At 41.9% G+C, this 16,876-nt stretch overlaps 1 protein-coding gene and 1 non-coding gene across 2 annotated transcripts in view; both read right to left on the bottom strand.

The window, feature by feature from the left end:
* The window catches only part of EP300 (E1A binding protein p300), a 67,329-nt gene that overhangs the window by 10,898 nt on the left and 39,555 nt on the right, over window positions 1-16,876 (bottom strand). Inside the window, exons 16-24 of the mRNA XM_032137896.2 lie at window positions 14,130-14,248; window positions 11,831-12,070; window positions 10,741-10,829; window positions 8,539-8,619; window positions 6,183-6,239; window positions 5,219-5,296; window positions 2,172-2,239; window positions 280-430; window positions 12-158 (exon numbers count right to left, since the gene is read on the bottom strand). Of these exons, the coding sequence (XP_031993787.1) occupies window positions 12-158; window positions 280-430; window positions 2,172-2,239; window positions 5,219-5,296; window positions 6,183-6,239; window positions 8,539-8,619; window positions 10,741-10,829; window positions 11,831-12,070; window positions 14,130-14,248 (1,030 nt within the window). The remainder of the gene's footprint in view (window positions 1-11; window positions 159-279; window positions 431-2,171; window positions 2,240-5,218; window positions 5,297-6,182; window positions 6,240-8,538; window positions 8,620-10,740; window positions 10,830-11,830; window positions 12,071-14,129; window positions 14,249-16,876) is intronic.
* On the bottom strand, window positions 563-665 carry LOC116459583 (U6 spliceosomal RNA). Its single transcript, XR_004245621.1, has one exon. It is a non-coding gene; the product is annotated as a U6 spliceosomal RNA (small nuclear RNA).

Here is a 16,876-nt window from a genome sequence, read left to right as displayed (position 1 = left end):
GCTAGTCATACCTCTGGTTGGGTGGAGGGCAGTCAGAACCATACTCTTGAACATGCATGCCAAAGAAGCACAGGTCAACGCCATCAATTTCTTCAAAGGCAAAGAGGGCTTTGGTTCGGTATGGAAAGGATTCTGCCATCTCTCCACTGTCCACAAACCTATAGAATTGAGATGGTCGAGGGACCACAACATAACTCGTTCAGATTGGAATCACCAATGGTAACCATGTATAAGCAATTTTGGATCCACGAGGAGAAGAAAAGTGAAATGACTAGATACCTTGCTTTCATGCCTGGTTTTACTTCCACGGTTTTGTCAGAAGCATGAACTACCCTAACAGTGACCTCTCCTGACTCAGGGTGATTCTGTCGCCTCAGAAAGTCATTCACACGATTCTCTAGAAACGTGCCAAGTCTGGTAGATGGCAACCCTAGGAACGTAAAAGTTAAAAGTTACTGAGGTGCAAAGTTACTATTGTTAGTCTTAAGGTTCAACCTCAAATCTCATTTGTACTTTTTTCAATACAAACAGGATAACTTGGTGAAATTTTAAAAAATCATAGCAAAGCAGTCACTACTTTGCAGATTTGCATGTCATATTAGTGCAGGGAACATGGTAATCTTCTCCATATCATTCTAATTTTAATACATGTGCTGTTAAAGCAGACAAAGTACTCAATAATTTCTAAATGTCATTTTCCCCAACTTTTCATTTTGAAAAATTTCCAATTTTCAAAGAGTTTATAAAAATACAGAACAGGGGCCGGGTGCGGTGGCTCACGCCTGTAATCCCAGCACTTTGGGAGGCTGAGGTGGGCGAATCACCTGAGGTCAGAAGTTCGAGACCAGCCTGGCCAACATGCTGAAACCCTGTCTCTACTAAAAATATAAAAATTAGCCAGGCATGGTGGCGCACGCCTGTAATTCCAGCTACTTGGGAGGCTGAGGCACGAGAATTGCTTGAACCCGGGAGGCAGAGGTTGCAGTGAGCTGAGATTGCGCCACTATGGGCGACAGTGAGACTCTGTCTCAAAAACAAAACAAACAAACAAAAACAAACAAAAAAAACCCACAAAAAAACAAAAACAAACAGAAATAGAACAACGGCCAGGAGACAAGGCTCACACCCATAATTCTAATCCCTGTACTTTGGGAGGCTGAGGTGGGAGGATTGCTTGAATCCAGGAGTTCAAGATCAGCCTGGACAACACAGTGAAACCTTGTTCCAAAAAAACAAAAACAAAACCCAACCAACCAAACATATATACACACACACACACACACACAAATATATAAACAATGAACATCTCTAAGTACTTCGCCTAGATTGCAGTAATATTTTAAAGTAACAAAGGTTGAGCATTTTGAGAAACCTTACAAGAATCAAAGTAATCTGTAGATTAGTAAAACACCCCAAAACTAAATCAAATGCTACATTTAGATTATTAGTGTTAATTACTTACATGATAAAATTTTTGACATCCTCCTGGCACAACAGAAAAGAATCACATAAGGCCAAAAGGTAGCCCATATAAATGGTGTGAACTGAGGGGTTGGGCATGGTGGCTCACGCCTATAATCCCAGTACTTTGGGAGGCGAAGGTGGGTGGATCACCTGTGATCAGGAGTTTGAGATCAGCCTGGCCAACACGGCAAAACCCCATCTCTACTAAAAGTACAAAAATTAGCTGGGTGTGGAGGCACATGCCTGTAGTCCCAGCTACACTAGAGGCTGAGACAGAAGAATCACATGAACCTGGGAGGCGGAGGTTGCAGTGAGCTGAGATCTGCCATTGCACTACAGCCTGGGTGACGGAGTGAGACTCCCAAAAACTAAAATAAAAAATAATAAATAAACAAACTGAGGGATGGCAATTCCGGCCAATCATTTCCACACCTTATTCCTCCTTTATGAAATGCCCCAAATAGGGAAAAACATAGGAACAGGAAAAACATGTTATCTCGTGCATTCTACAAATCCGTTCCTTGGAAATTTTTTTGTTTGGTCAATAAATTTCACACGAAAAAGTGTATATCAACTATAAGGAGATTATAGAATTATTTTATTTTTACTCTATTACTGTGATTAAAAGCAAAGTAATTCACCTTGGATGGTTTATCTAGGCTTCAGGTTAAGTTTTGCCAAAATTTACCTTTAAGAATAAAACTTACTTTTAGCAGAAAACTTATTTTCTTTCCTAGTTCGTGCACTTTTCTTTAAACAGCCATCACAGACGAATCTAAATGTAAACCAAAACTTTGCTTACACAACTTAAACTGTTGAATTTATACTAACAAAAAGTTAAAATTCAAAAGACAATCCAGCAGAAGTATTTCTAAATTTCTAATGAAGAGTTAATAAAATATACAAAGAGCTTTTAGAAATCAGTAAAAACAAAAAAGATAATTGAAAAACAAGCAACAGACATGAAGAAACATGAAGGGCATATAAATTGGCTTACATAGGAAAAGATGATCAAGGATTACAAATCAAGATAGGTTTTGCTAATGTGATTGGGGAGAAAAATCCTAAGAGGTGACATTTCCTATATGCTACTAGTTGGAAAGTACATTTTGAGAGTAGAACCAGTAGATTCAGTTACTGCAAATGCACATGATATTTGTCTCTAAGTAGAGTTTCTTGTATAAACTTGTTCACCAACCAAGTAAATAAATGGATTATAGTATGTTACAGAATACTATGCATCCATTAAAAATGCAGCAGACATGAATAAGTAGCCAGGTGTGGTGGCTCATGCCTGTAATCCCAGTACTTTGGGAGGCCGAGGTGGGTGGATCATTTGAGGTGAGGAGTTCGAGACCACCCTGACCAACATAATGAAACCCCGTCTCTAGTAAAAATACAAGAATTAGTCAGGCATGGTGTTATATGCCTGTAATCCTAGCTACTTGAGAGGCTGAGGCAGGAGAACTGTCTGAACCCAGGAGGCAGAGGTTGCAGTGAGCTGAGATCACACCACTGAGTGAGATCAATTAAAAAAAAAAAAAAAAAAAAAAAAAAAAAGGCCGGCATGGTCATCTTGTAACCAGACTTTGAGGCCGAGGGGGACAGGTTGGAGTCGAGATCAAGCACTGAAACCCCGTCTCCATAAAACAAAAAAAATTAGCCCGGGTCCAGCTACTCGGAGAGGCTGAGGCAGGAGAATGGCGTGAACCCGGGAGGCGGAGCTTGCAGTGAGCCGAGATTGCGCCACTGCACTCCAGCCTGGGCGATAGAGCGAGACTCCGTCTCAAAAAAAAAAAAAAAAAAAAAGTCTATGACCCATAACAAAATACAAAAATTAAAAATTAAATACACATAAATCAAGAAAATGTGCTGGGCGCGGTGGCTCATGCCTGTAATCCCAGCACTTTGGGAGGCCGAGGTGGGTGGATCACCTGAGGTCGGGAGTTCAAGACCAGCCTGACCAATATGATGAAACGCCGTCTCTACCAAAATACAAAAATTAGCCGGGCATGGTGGCACATGCCTATAATCCCAGCTACTAGGGAGGCTGAGGCAGGAGAATCGCTTGAACCTGGGAGGCAGAGGTTGCAGTGAGCCGAGATTGCGCCATTGCACTCCAGCCTGGGCAACAAGAGTGAAACTCCGTCTCAAAAAAAAAAAAAAAGAAAAAGAAAAAAGGGCCGGGCGCAGTGGCTCACGCCTGTAATCCCAGCACTTTGGGAGGCCGAGGCAGGTGGATCACGAGGTCAGGAGATCGAGACCACAGTGAAACCCCGTCTCTACTAAAAATACGAAAAATTAGCCGGGTGCGGTGGCGGGCGCCTGTAGTCCCAGCTACCCCGAGGCTGAGGCAGGAGAATGGCATGAACCTGGGAGGCGGAGCTTGCAGTGAGCCGAGATCACGCCACTGCACTCCAGCCTGGGCGACAGAGCGAGACTCCGTCTCAAAAAAAAAGAAAAAAAGAAAAAAGGAAATGTATGATTGTATGTACAAAAGAGTGTTACTCCTGTAGCGAGGAATCTGGGTGGGAAGAGAGAAGCTGAGACCGTCGCTTTTTACTTTATAAATTGTCATACTATTCAAATTTTATAATGAACATAAATTACTTTTAAGAAAAAGCAAGCTTACTTAACACAGTAACAGATTATTTTCATTCAGCTGACTGATCCTAAATTAGAACCACAAGAAGTCTCTTAATCATCTTACGAAATCTGTTAAGGAAAGCACTAAAAAGGCACATTTAAAAGATAAGTCACACTGAAAATAAAGTATCCACTAAACCATCACCTATTTTCCTTAATGATATTTTCTATGTGAAAATAACAGTGAAAAAAAGAAAAGTGAAATCTGTCAATTAGCCTGCCCTTTCTTGTAACCTCCAAATCAGGAACAACAATCAGCCCAAGAACAGAGCATAAGACATGGAGATCCCATCTTAATGAGAAGCACTGGATGTTCCATATACCCCGTTCCTTTGGAACATGGCTGGGATTAGTTCCTCTTGTGCAGAGCGATGGTCCCTCCCTTTTACTAGGCAATTAACTATGACTACAGCCTTATAACTTGCTGTTCCTGCCCTAACCAAATGGTGACCCTTACCAGGGCCAGACCTGATCATGCCAGCAGCATGATCCTAGTTTCTAGATGCCTGAACAAAAGCATTTACTTTTTCCTTTGAGACAGAGTCTCACTCTGTCACCCAGGCTGGAGTGCAGTGGCGTGATCTCAGCTCACTGCAACCTCCCCCTCCCAGGTTCAAGTGATTCTCTTGCCTCAGCCTCCCTCCTGAGTAGCTGGATTACAGGCGTGCACCACCACGCCAGGCTAATTTTTGTATTTACAGTAGACACGAGGTTTTGCCATGTTGGTCAGGCTGGTCTGGAACCCCTGTCCTCAGGTGATCCGCCCGCCTCAGCCTCCCAAAGTGCTGGGATTACAGGCGTGAGCCACCTCACCTGGCCAAAAATATTTACTTTTGACGTGTAATAACTACAATATAGTTTTAATAAACAATCCAGCAGAATAAAATATACTTACATGGCTAAGAAGAATGCATAAAAATAAGATAAAAATTTATTTTTGGATACTAGGTTACTTAATTTTTTCAAAGCGAACTATAATTATCGTGGCCAAACCTAAAGAAAAAATTTAAAGATAGTGACTTTGAAGATATAATACAGTCATTGCATACAATAAAAAACTTAATATTTATGATAAAAATTCCAGAGAAAGTAACAGCGTAAGCCTTACCCAGCGGGCCAGATCATCTCATGGTGAAGGACACAGATCTGATGCATCTTTCTTCCGCACTCTGTACATTCAACAAACCTGGAAGAGCAGAGCCAATTCCAAAATTAATCCCAAACCTTAACCAAATGAAAACTTGCAATATTTCCCATGACTTCTGACAAAGACAGCCAAGGTCATGACCAAAGAACCGAAAACAGTTTTAATAAAGTTTCTATTTTTTTAGAGATAGGGTCTCTGTTGTACAGGCTGGAGTGGGTGGCATGATCACAGCTCACTGTAACCTTAAACTCCTCGGCTCAAGCCATTTTCCTGCCTTGGCCTCTCAGCTACCTGGCTAGGATAGGTACATACTATCATGCCTGGCTATTTTTTTTTTTTTTTTTTGAGATGGAGTCTCTCTGTGTTGCCCAGGCTGGAGTGCAGTGGCATGATCTCGGCTCACTTCAACCCCTGCCTCCTGGGTTTATGTATTTGTAGTAGAGACGGGGTTTTGCCATGTTGGCCAGGCTGGTCTCGAACTCTTGACCTCGGGTGATCTGCCTGCCTTGGCCTCCCAAAGTGCTGGGATTACAGATGTGGGCCACCGCGCCTGGCCAAGCCTGGCTAATTTTTAAGACAGATTCCTGGTGCTTAAAATTCCAAATAAATCCAAATACCATCCCATCCATTTTAGGAACATCTAGAAAACATATGTCAGTCCTCCATGATCTAAAAGGCCTCACTGCAAACTAGAAGTTTATATCTTTAATGTTTCACATTCAACATTAAGAACATTAAAATTAACATTAAGAAATAATGTTCCTTAGTAATTCAGTGTTTTCCATGGTTTTACTATCCATTAGATGTATGTTATGTAGATTTAGCCCAAGAATATAGGATCATCTGATTGGTCATGCAAACCAACAGAACGAAACGGAAAAAGAAAAGCCAAAGCGTACTGACTATTCAAGGGGATCGTACTTACAGTTCAGGATCCAGTGTGTCATTTTTTCTCTTGGAAAATTGTTCTTTATTTATTGTACTACGGAGAGAAAAGGGACACAATGAGAAAAAGTGACAGAGATGAGCAATCTGACTGCTGTTCTAACCAAAGGAACAAACTTCACACTATAAAGAGATTCAGGGTTTTTTTTTTTTTTTTTTTGAGATGGAGTCTCGCTCTGTCGCCCAGGCTGGAGTGCAGTGGCGCGATCTCGGCTCATGCAAGCTCCACCTCCCGGGTTCACGCCATTCTCCTGCCTCAGCCTCTCCGAGTAGCTGGGACTACAGGCGCCCGCCACCACACCCGGCTAATTTTTTTGTATTTTTAGTAGAGACAGGGTTTCACCATGTTAGCCAGGATGGCCTCAATCTCCTAACCTCGTGATCCACCCGCCTCGGCCTCCCAAAGTGCTGGGATTACAAGCGTGAGCCACCGCGCCTGGCCAAGATTCAGGTTTTTTAAGAATACACATTTAAATAGGTGCATTCTTGGCTCACACCAAATGCATGTTTATGTAAAGGAATATTCTATAGGACTTCATAGTAAATAAATTTCCTCTTATCAGAAATGGAGAACCCAAGAAGAACTAGAAATACTATTTCTTTTCTTTTTAAAATCTTGTCTATTACTACTCTTGGTGTTAGGTATCACGGCTTCCCATCCTGAAACCCAGCATAACACACTGCTCATAGCCTCACCACATACAAAAGCTAACAGTCTTACCATTCTCCAACTAGGATCCACATTCTCCAACTAGAATCAACATCAGGGGGCCCAACTTGGACTTCTGTTATACTTCCTTACAAAAATGAGTACATGTCCACATTGAAAACTGTTTCTTATACTAGTTATGGCCTAGAGATTCATTCATCTCTGTTAATAGCATTTTCCTGAATGGCCTGTCTTGCTACTCCAAGTGCAATGTGAAGATGAGCAGCACCAAAACAATCTGGAAGTTAGAAACAGACACTTGGGTCCACTATAGGCCTGCAGAATTGGGAAGGGTCTTGTTCCTACACTTTTCAAAGTTAGAGATGTATTGCCTTAAGGTTTAGAATATTTGGTAAGCCACCTGAGAGTTCAATGACAAGGCTTACATCTCTTCCTGCATCAAGGAAACTTACCCTAGAGCTAACCTTCCTGGCTTAACCAAATGTCAAAATGTTTCAAGGATCAAAGGCCCCTAGTACCTACTCTCCTAGCTAGCACCCAGACACTGCTATCTTTAGAACCCAATTTAGAAAAATTAACCAGCTTTTCTCAGAAGCCCCATTTTTTACTAGGAACAAGAGAATTCCATATTTTTGTGCAACGTCCTAAACAGAAATATGAACCTTCAATAATATTAAAATTACACTAAACAGTTTTTCCTTCTTAAACAGTCCCAGTTTGAATTCTAATGACTGCCTAAATCTTAAGTTACTTTTTTCTTTTTTTATTTTTTTTTGAGACAGAGTCTCGCTCTGTTGCCCAGGCTGGAATGCAGTGGCCCAATCTCGGCTCACTGCAAGCTCCGCCTCCCGGGTTCACGCCATTCTCCTGCCTCAGCCTCCCGAGTAGCTGGGACTACAGGCACCCGCCACCACGCCCAGCTAATTTTTTGTATTTTTAGTAGAGACAAGGTTTCACCGAGTTAGCCAGGATGGTCTCGATCTCCTGACCTCGTGATCTGCCTGCCTCGGCCTCCCAAAGTGCTGGGATTACAGGCGTGAGCCACCGCGCCTGGCCAGAGATTAAACTATTAGACTATATGTTTGAAATTTTTTTCTTGGCCATTTACCAAATGGTAAGAGCTTGTGAGACTGCAAAGCACAAGCAATCTCTTAAACCCCAGCATGTTGTTAAAGTCTATTATTCACTACAATAGTGACTTGGGTCTTCTGTTAACCTACAAGAGAGGTATAAGGTGGTCATCAGTTCAATTACCCTCAAACTCAGAACAGTTAATAATGATGTTTTCTTGTACTAACCTTCCAATTTTTCAAAGAGAAGCTGATTGCTTCCTATACAGAATACTTTTACTAGAACTAAGATGATTGCCCACTGCTGACATATTCCCTAATTCAGTGATGTCTCACAGAGCTTTCTACTATGATGGATATGTTCTCTATCTGTGTTGACCAATATGGTAGCCACCAGACAGCTACTGAACACTTGACATGTGAGTAGTCCATGTGATAAACAATTTTTATTTAAATTAATTTGCATTTAAATAGCAACATGTGGCTAATAGCTACCATATTCAACAGCATAGCTTAAGTTCATTTAGAAATCAGCCTGTGCATACTCACTGGACAACAAACTAATTAGCACTTTTCAAAATAATGCAGTTACTTACGTTTGAGGCTGGGAAGGGTCATCCCCCAAAGAAACGCTCTCCCCTTGGATCTCATTGAAACACTTCTCACAGAAATGATACCTGTCGGCAAGAAGGCCATACTGGGGTGAACTGTTCCGTTCACACAACACAGCCCAAGCCAAGCAACGAAGCCACCAATCACAGCAGGCCAAGGAGGGGGACGGGAGCAGAGAGCAGGTCATCAACGGCGACAAGGACATTCAATGATGCAGATATATGGGCCCCACAGTTTGGGTTTTTTTTTGTTTTTTTTTTGTTTGTTTTTTTTTTGCAATCAAAGCCAAGTGCAGACAACGACAAGCATGAGGGAGAAAAAAAAAACACAAAACAAACGAAGAAATGAGGGATTGCAAGACAACAAAAAACATAAAAGCAAGACAGAACAACACAAAGCAGAAAGCCAAGGCAAAGCACAGATTAGCATTAAATATCTTAAATGGGATCACAAGTAGCAAATGATTACTGCAAATAAAAGCAAAAGTTTCAATTACACAGACCCATATCCTTTCATTTCAGCAATTAACGCTATGTGATGTAAATAATCAAAAGGAGGAAGAAGGATAAATATACCAGGGAGAGAAGAACTGCTACTCATTACCTGAATACAGGAATCACACCTCTTCCCACTTACAAAACAAAAAACCACAGCCCCCCACCCCCCATCTCAAAAGCCCATTATAGATACAACTGCAGAAAACAATAATCTAAAACAACCATTGCCAGGCGCAGTGGCTCATGCCTATAATCCTAGCACTTTGGAAGGCTGAAAGGGTGGATCATCTGAGGTCAGGAGTTCGAGACCAGCCTGGCCAACATGGTGAAACCCTGTCTCTGCTAAAAATACAAAAATTAGCCAGGCATGGTGGCACACACCTGTAATCCCAACTATTTGGAAGGCTGAGGCAGGAGAATCGCTTGAACCCGGGATGCAGAGGTTGCAGTGAGCTAAGATTGTGCCACTGCACTCCAGCTTGGGTGACAGTGAGACCCTGTCTCAACAAAGAAAGAAAAAAAACTGTTTACTGAAAAGCCTGCACAAGCAGTTAAATACTGACTACAGCCATCAAGTGATACATTTCAAAAGGAAATGATGTGTGCAGGTACCTGATTAAAGATGGCTTGGTGCAAAGATAAACACTTTAGACTACTGTTTTAGTAAACATGAGAAAAGTTTCATATCAAGTTACTTGCTTTTTTAAACATAAGGTACTTATAACAACTTGAGTCCCACCTTTTCTAGGTTTCAAATGAGTAAAGAGCTAGATTTTTACTCACTGCAAAATCAAAGCATTAGGTCTACAAAGCATTAGAAGCACACCTAACTTTTTGTAAATAAAAGAAAAAGTTTAAGTGACTTTTCAAAGCTAGAAATGCATCTGCAACACACAAGTTCAGCAAAAACCAACACCATGGATTTGGTATTAACAAACAAATAAAGGGTATTAATACCATCCAGCCTTGTTATTATTGTATCAGAGCCCCAAATAAACACCCAATGCAAGCTGTACTTGTAGCTGATCACTGAAAACAGAAGACAAATTGTGGTTAAGATAGATTAGTGAATGAGATTTATGTGATTACAGCCATTGATTGGGCAGGAGAAAACTAGGCAGAGGTGCCTCGTTTATCAGACTCAAATCATCCTCTGTCACATACAAGGCTGTGTTGGGAAAGTAAGGTACAGAGCTACGTGAGGTTTTCCTTTAAATTTGCTTAATATGAGGCAAAGAAAAGACTCCAGAATCTTGTTTTCATATATTATAATAACAACTACTTAGGGATAGGCCTCAAATAAAAAGGAAACTTTTCCAAAAAGCTGTCTAGCGAGTTTCAGTTAAAAGTTTAAAAGTCTTCTCAGTTTTGCCTCAGGCTGTGGTGATCAACAAAAACACAGCCGAAAGAGAAGTGGGGCCTGGGATATAGACCCATCTATGCCAACAACTCACAAAGTTGCTTAACTTCTCAAGGTCTTGGGAGGAACCCAGGTAACTGATGCAAGGCTACTCTGATAGAAAATTTTATAATTCTGCAAAGGCAAAAGGCAAAAAACAGAACTTGTGCTATACAGCTGTCTTCAAGCAAGATACACATGAACCATGACTGTACGTGTGCTGGCCCATCCGCATGCGCTCCCTGGACATGTGGACACATGGACCATGGTCCACACCTGGCCAAGCTTACCTGTTCTGGTAACTGTAGTAAGTGGCATCACGAGGTATTGTGCACAACTGTTTGCCGTAGCAACACAGTGTCTGTGGAGAGAACTCCAACTGCAAAAGAAACCATTTGTTAAAAAGCACAGGGGCCTTAAGGACAAGCTGGAACAGTAAGAATGGCAAATCAGAAACAAAAGTCAGTGGTGTCTTAGTTCTCACTGATGTTAATAATGATGGGCTAATTCAGTTCCCGAAAATCATTCTCAGTTTACTACTACATTATTTCAAAATGCTGAGGTAGGCTTAGCAGTCATATCCTTCCACCACTTTACCAAAGAACCCAACAGGAATAGCTGGGCAGGGTGGCACATGCCTGCAGTGCTCAGGAAGCTGAGGTAGGAAGACTGCGTGAGCCCAAGAGTTCCAGACAAGCTTAGGCAACACAGCAAGACCACAGTCTTATTTTAAAAACAAAAAACCAATAATGTGAATTGGTATGTACAGGAAAGCCAGCACATGCTGAGCAATCTGCACCCATAGGTGAATATAAGAATGCCCCTACTCCATATGAGCTCACAGTCTGTTGATTATTTAGTCAACGTTTCCATACAATTGCCACTCTGAAAAAATGCCTTTAAAGAAAGCCCATTTCATATTAAGAGATATTACTACTGTGGCACACATTAAGAGAAAGACTGTGTCAGCTGGGAGAGGTGGCTCATGCCTGTAATTCCAGCACTTTGGGAGGCCGAGGCAGGAGGACTGCTTGAGCCCAGAAGTTCAAGACTAGCCTGAGCAACATAATGAGACCCTGTTTCTGCACAACAAATTTAAAAAATCAGCCGGGCATGGTAGCGTACGGCTGTAGTCCCAGCTGCTCAGGAGGCTGAGGTGGGAGAATTGCTTGAGCCCAGGAGGTTGAGGCTGCAGTGAGCTATGACCTCACCACTGCACTCCAGCCTGGAAGAATAAGACCCTGTCAAAAAAAAAAAAAAAAAGAAAAAAGAAAATGTCATGTCAAAGCCAGAAGCAGGATATTCTCTTATCCCAGTCACCACTATATTATTCTAGGTATCCTAGAAAAGTTAAAGTCAAATCTGAAACATACTTCTTACCTTTCTGCCACAACAGTATCCAAGGCTTTGCATCACTGGGTCAATTTCTTGTTCAAAGACCTCAGAGAGCTTGGAGCAGTATTTGTATACCCGTGATGTTTTCCGGTTATATAACCAGGCATTATTGAACATAAGCCAAATATCATCGACATATTGCCAGGGCTCCTGATACTGTCCAGTGTCTAACTTCCTCTTAATGGTAGAAAGATCCATGGGGCTCTTCACAATATCAAAGTAATCCTAGAAAGACAACAAGTGACATCAAACATTACTCAAGTCTCACTATTTTTACAGGAGATAGAGTATCATCCATTATCATTGTTAATCTTCCAGGCAGTGTTTTAGTTTCTGGCCTGTCTATATTCCCCAAGAGGTGATTGATGTCCATCACTTCTTTAAATCATTAGTTTACAGAGATATTAAACTACTCAAAAGGCAGAGAAATAGAACTACTATGGACCTTCTAGACATCAGGCTGATAGTCTACTGAAGCAACTTCAGGTACTTTATGAAAGTACATGTGAGATCAGTGAAGTTAAAGACATTTAAAATTTTAGTACTAGAAGGGGGTGTACAATGAGGAAACTAAGCCCACAGAACTTAAAGTGTTCCATCTGAAATCAAAGCAAGATATGGGAGAAAAAAATTCCTAAAAGGCTTTTGCCCCTGGAAGCACTTGACCTTTGAGATGGAGTCTCTGTCAACATGTTGCCCAGGCTGGAGTGCAGTGGCGCGATCTTGGCTCAGTGCAACCTCTGCCTCCCAGGTTCATTCAAACTATTCACCTGCCTCAGCCTCCCAAGTAGCTGGGATTACAGGCATGCGCCACCACGCCCAGTTACTTTTTATATTTTTAGTAGAGATGGGGTTTCACCACGTTGGTCAGACTGGTCTCGAACTCCTGATCTCAAGTGATCTGCCTGCCTTGGCCTCCCAAAGTGCTGGGATTACAGGCATTAGCCACCGTGCCCGGCCAAGTAACAGTTTAAAACCACGAAATGAAACCTGCCAGCAGCCTAGTATATGCAGGCAACTTTAAAAACAAAGCTAACCACAGTCCTTTTTTCTGCTATGACCTATTGCTCTTGAAACAACAAAAGTGGCCGGGTGCAGTGGCTCACGCCTGTAATCCCAGCACTCTGGGAGGCCGAGGCGGGTGGATCATCTGAGGTTGGGAGTTTGAGACCAGCCTGACCAACACAGAGAAACCCTGTCTCTACTAAAAATACAAAATTAGCCAGGCGTGGTGGCACATGCCTGTAATCCCAGCTACTCGGGAGGCTGAGAGGCAGGAGAACTGCTTGAACCCGGGAGGCGGAGGTTGAGGTGAGCTGAGATCGCGCCATTGCACTCTAGCCTGGGAAACGAGTGAAACTCCATCCCAAGAAAAAACAAACAACAACAACAACAACAACAAACTAAACAAACTATATAACCCAGGAATTCCACTCCTAGGTAAATACCAAGGAGAAATAGAAACTTAAATCCACACAATGTTCACTATAGTCCCATCTTAATAGTCAAAACGTGTAAACAACCTAAATGTCCAACTCATCAACAGGTAAAGAAAAATAGTGGAATATTATTGGGCTATAAATAGGTATGTGCTACTGATTCATGCTACAACACGGATGAACCTTGAAAACACTATGCTAAGGAATGTCCTGGCACAAAGAATCACATACTATATGTTTCAATTTAATGAAACATGTAGAACAGACAAATCCAGAGACAGAACGCAGTCTGGTGATGTCCAGGATTGGGGTGCTATGGGAGAAAATAGTGAGTGACTGTTAATGGTAAAGGATTTCTTTCAGATGATGAAAATAAAAGTGTCATGCACAACTCTGTGAATATACTAAAAATCACTGAATTAGGCCAGGCCCAGTGGCTCACATCTGTAATTCCAACACTCTGGGAGGCTGAGATGGGCCTATTGCTTGAGTCCAGGCATTCAAGACTAGCCTGGGCAACACGGCGAAACCCCGTCTCTACTAAAAAATACAAAAAACTAGCCAGGTGAGGTCGCACATGAATGTAGTTAGTCCCAGCTACTCAGGAGGCTGAGGTGGGAGAATCACCTGAGCCCAGCAGGTGGAGACAGTAGTGAGCCACGATCGTGTCACTGCACTCCAGCCTGGGCAACCAGAATAAGACCATCTCAGGGAGGAAAAAAAAAAAAAAATCACTGAATTATAAATTTGAAAGGAGTGGCTATACTGTTTGGAATGTGAATTATCTCTCAATAAAGCTGTTATCAAATTAAAAAATAAAATCAAAAGTACCACCAAATACTTACAGGGATTCCTAAAAGCTGAGGGTCCACAGGTTGACGAAAGGGAAGGGATTCTGGATCCTGACGGTAAAGTGCCTCCAATGTTGGCATCAGTGCCTGTCGTAGTTCTTCTGGTTTGAAAACTTTAAAAAAAAAAAAAAAAAGTGCATTTGAAATTAGTTATCAATTAAAAAACCATTCAGGCTGAAGCTCTAAAAGCATCTCAAGAATCAATTAAAATAAACTACTCTGTCCCCAAGAAAATATCACTGCAGGCTCAATCACTGATTCTAGATTCTAAGCCCTGCTTTGTTTCAGACAGCTCCTAAAAAACAATGTGTCTTATCACCTTTAAACACCCTTCACCCTCAGCTTAACTTTTCAGTCACAAACTCAGTGAAGACAGACTCGGTCAATTAGACACAAAATCCAAAGGCTTCTAAAAATGTATGAAGAGACTTTGCCAAATAAGAGTCCACGCGACCAGGCACGGTGGAGGCTGAGGTGGGTGGATCACTTTGAGGTCAGGAGTTTCAGCCTGGCCAACATGGTGAAACCTCGTCTCTACTAAAAATACAAAAAATTAGTCGGACGTGGTGGCGCGCTAGTCTCAGCTACTCAGGAGGCTTGAGGCAAGAGAACTGCTTGAACTCGGAAGGCAGATGTTGCAGTGAGCCGAGATGACGCCATTGCACTCCAGCCTAGGCAACAGTGAGGCCCCATCTCAAAAAAAAAAAAAAAAAAAAAAGTTCACAAGATAACTCGTGTTAAGAGGGAGATGCAGTCAAGTAAGAACAGAAAAGTCTTTCTTCATGACATCGGTATTTAACAAGTCAGGAACTAGACTAGATCTGGTATTGTCTTATACTACAAGGAGTCAGGGGCACAGAAGAGAAGACTCCTTCGTTAAAATGCTTGGTATTTTAGAACCAAAGAAAAACAGACATGTACTATTTTAATGACAAACGTTAGGTTTAAGTTTAAAAGAAGAGAGAACAAAAATGGTATTGCTAAAATAATAGACTTAGTTGATCAAATTAAGTTCAAATGTGTTCTCAATGATATTTCCCAAAAAGTCTGGAAAAACTTGTTGGTGTGTCCCAAATGGAATTAAACAGTTGAGAAGCTAGTGATTTAAAAAGGTTTCAATTTCAGCAAGGGCCTTGTTTTTTCTTAATTGACAAAACAAATTTCATCATCAGGAGACTATATTTGTTACTACAGATATTTTTCACCTCTGGGGGGGTTGCCATGGAGTGGGGGGAAACCAGACTACGAAGATGCTTGTCACTCATACTTAGCTGTGCTAAAAATAAGGACTATTTGAATAAACTTGTGAAATTAGACATTTGATTTTATTTATTTGTTTGAGACAGAATTACTCTCTGTCACTCAGACTGGAGTGCAGTGGCGCCATCTCGGCTCACTGCAACCTCCTTTCACCTCCTGGGTTCAAGTGATTCTTCTGTCTTAGCCTCCCAAGTAGATGGGACTACGGGTGAGAGCCACCACACCCAGCTAACTTTTGTACTTTTAGTAGAGACAGAGTTTCACCATATTGGCCAGGCTGGTCTTGAACTCCTGACCTCAAGTGATCTGCCCGCCCCGGCCTCCCAAAGTGGTGGGATTACAGGCACGAGGGAACACACATTTTAAAGAGACTGCCAATAGTAAGATTGGGTTTGTTACAGCCCGTATTAAAACACCTCAATATATACAAGTCTTATTTTTAAAATGAAAATAATTTTTTAATCCCAACATTTTACAACACACTGTATTAATGGTACACTTTTTAATATATATCATCTGTAAGAGCCAGCAGACTCACCCCTCAGGTTATGTCCTACCTGGTGCCTTTTGCAGATCACTAGAGCCACAAAAAGTTCTAGTCCTAAAATAGTCAATTAACACTTGTTGGAATGGCTGCATTTGAGCACTCTGCCTGAGACTGCCTGGGTCTGCATCCTGGCCCAGGCACTAGGGTCAGCTGAGTAACCTATGGAAAGTTACTTAACTTTGCTAAGTTTCAGCCCAATAACCTCAGAGTTGTTGTGTAATTATTAAATGAGGCCGGGTGTGGTAGCTCATGCCTATAATCCCAGCACTTTGGGAGCCCAAGGCAGGTGGATCACCAGGTTAAGAGATCGAGACCATCCTGGCCAACATGGTGAAATCCTGTCTCTACTAAAAATACAAAAATTAGATGGGCATGGTGGCATGCACATGTAGTCCCAGATAGGAGGCTGAGGCAGGAGAATCGCTTGAACCTGGTGGGTGGAGGCTGCAGTGAGCCGAGATCCCGCCACTGCACTCCAGCCTGGACAAGAGTGAGACTCTGATTCCAAAAAAAAAAAAAAAAAGAAAGAAATTATTAAATGAGACAACGTGGATACTTAGCACACAGGAGGTGAATGACAAATGCTATTATTATTGCTATTCTTTCCTGCATTTTAGTCAAGGCTATTTACAAACATTTCTCTCTTCTGAAAAATGAGACAATTTTTAGGGGGTACTAACACATGGAACCCTGAAGAACTGAGAGGAATGACTAACTCATTGGTTGCTGCAAGTGAATATTTAAAAAAAAAAAAAAAAAGCCGGGCGCGGTGGCTCCAGCCTGTAATCCCAGCACTTTGGGAGGCTGAGGCGGGCGGATCACGAGGTCAGGAGATCGAGACCATCCTGGCTAACACGGTGAAACCCCGTCTCTACTAAAAACACAAAAAATTAGCCGGGCGTGTTGGCGGGCGCCTGTATTCCCAGCTACTCGG

The sequence above is a fragment of the Hylobates moloch genome, unplaced genomic scaffold (assembly GCF_009828535.3).
Source record: "Hylobates moloch isolate HMO894 unplaced genomic scaffold, HMol_V3 SCAFFOLD_19, whole genome shotgun sequence".
Lineage (NCBI taxonomy): Eukaryota > Metazoa > Chordata > Mammalia > Primates > Hylobatidae > Hylobates > Hylobates moloch.
This window is presented reverse-complemented; position numbering and strand designations above follow the sequence as displayed.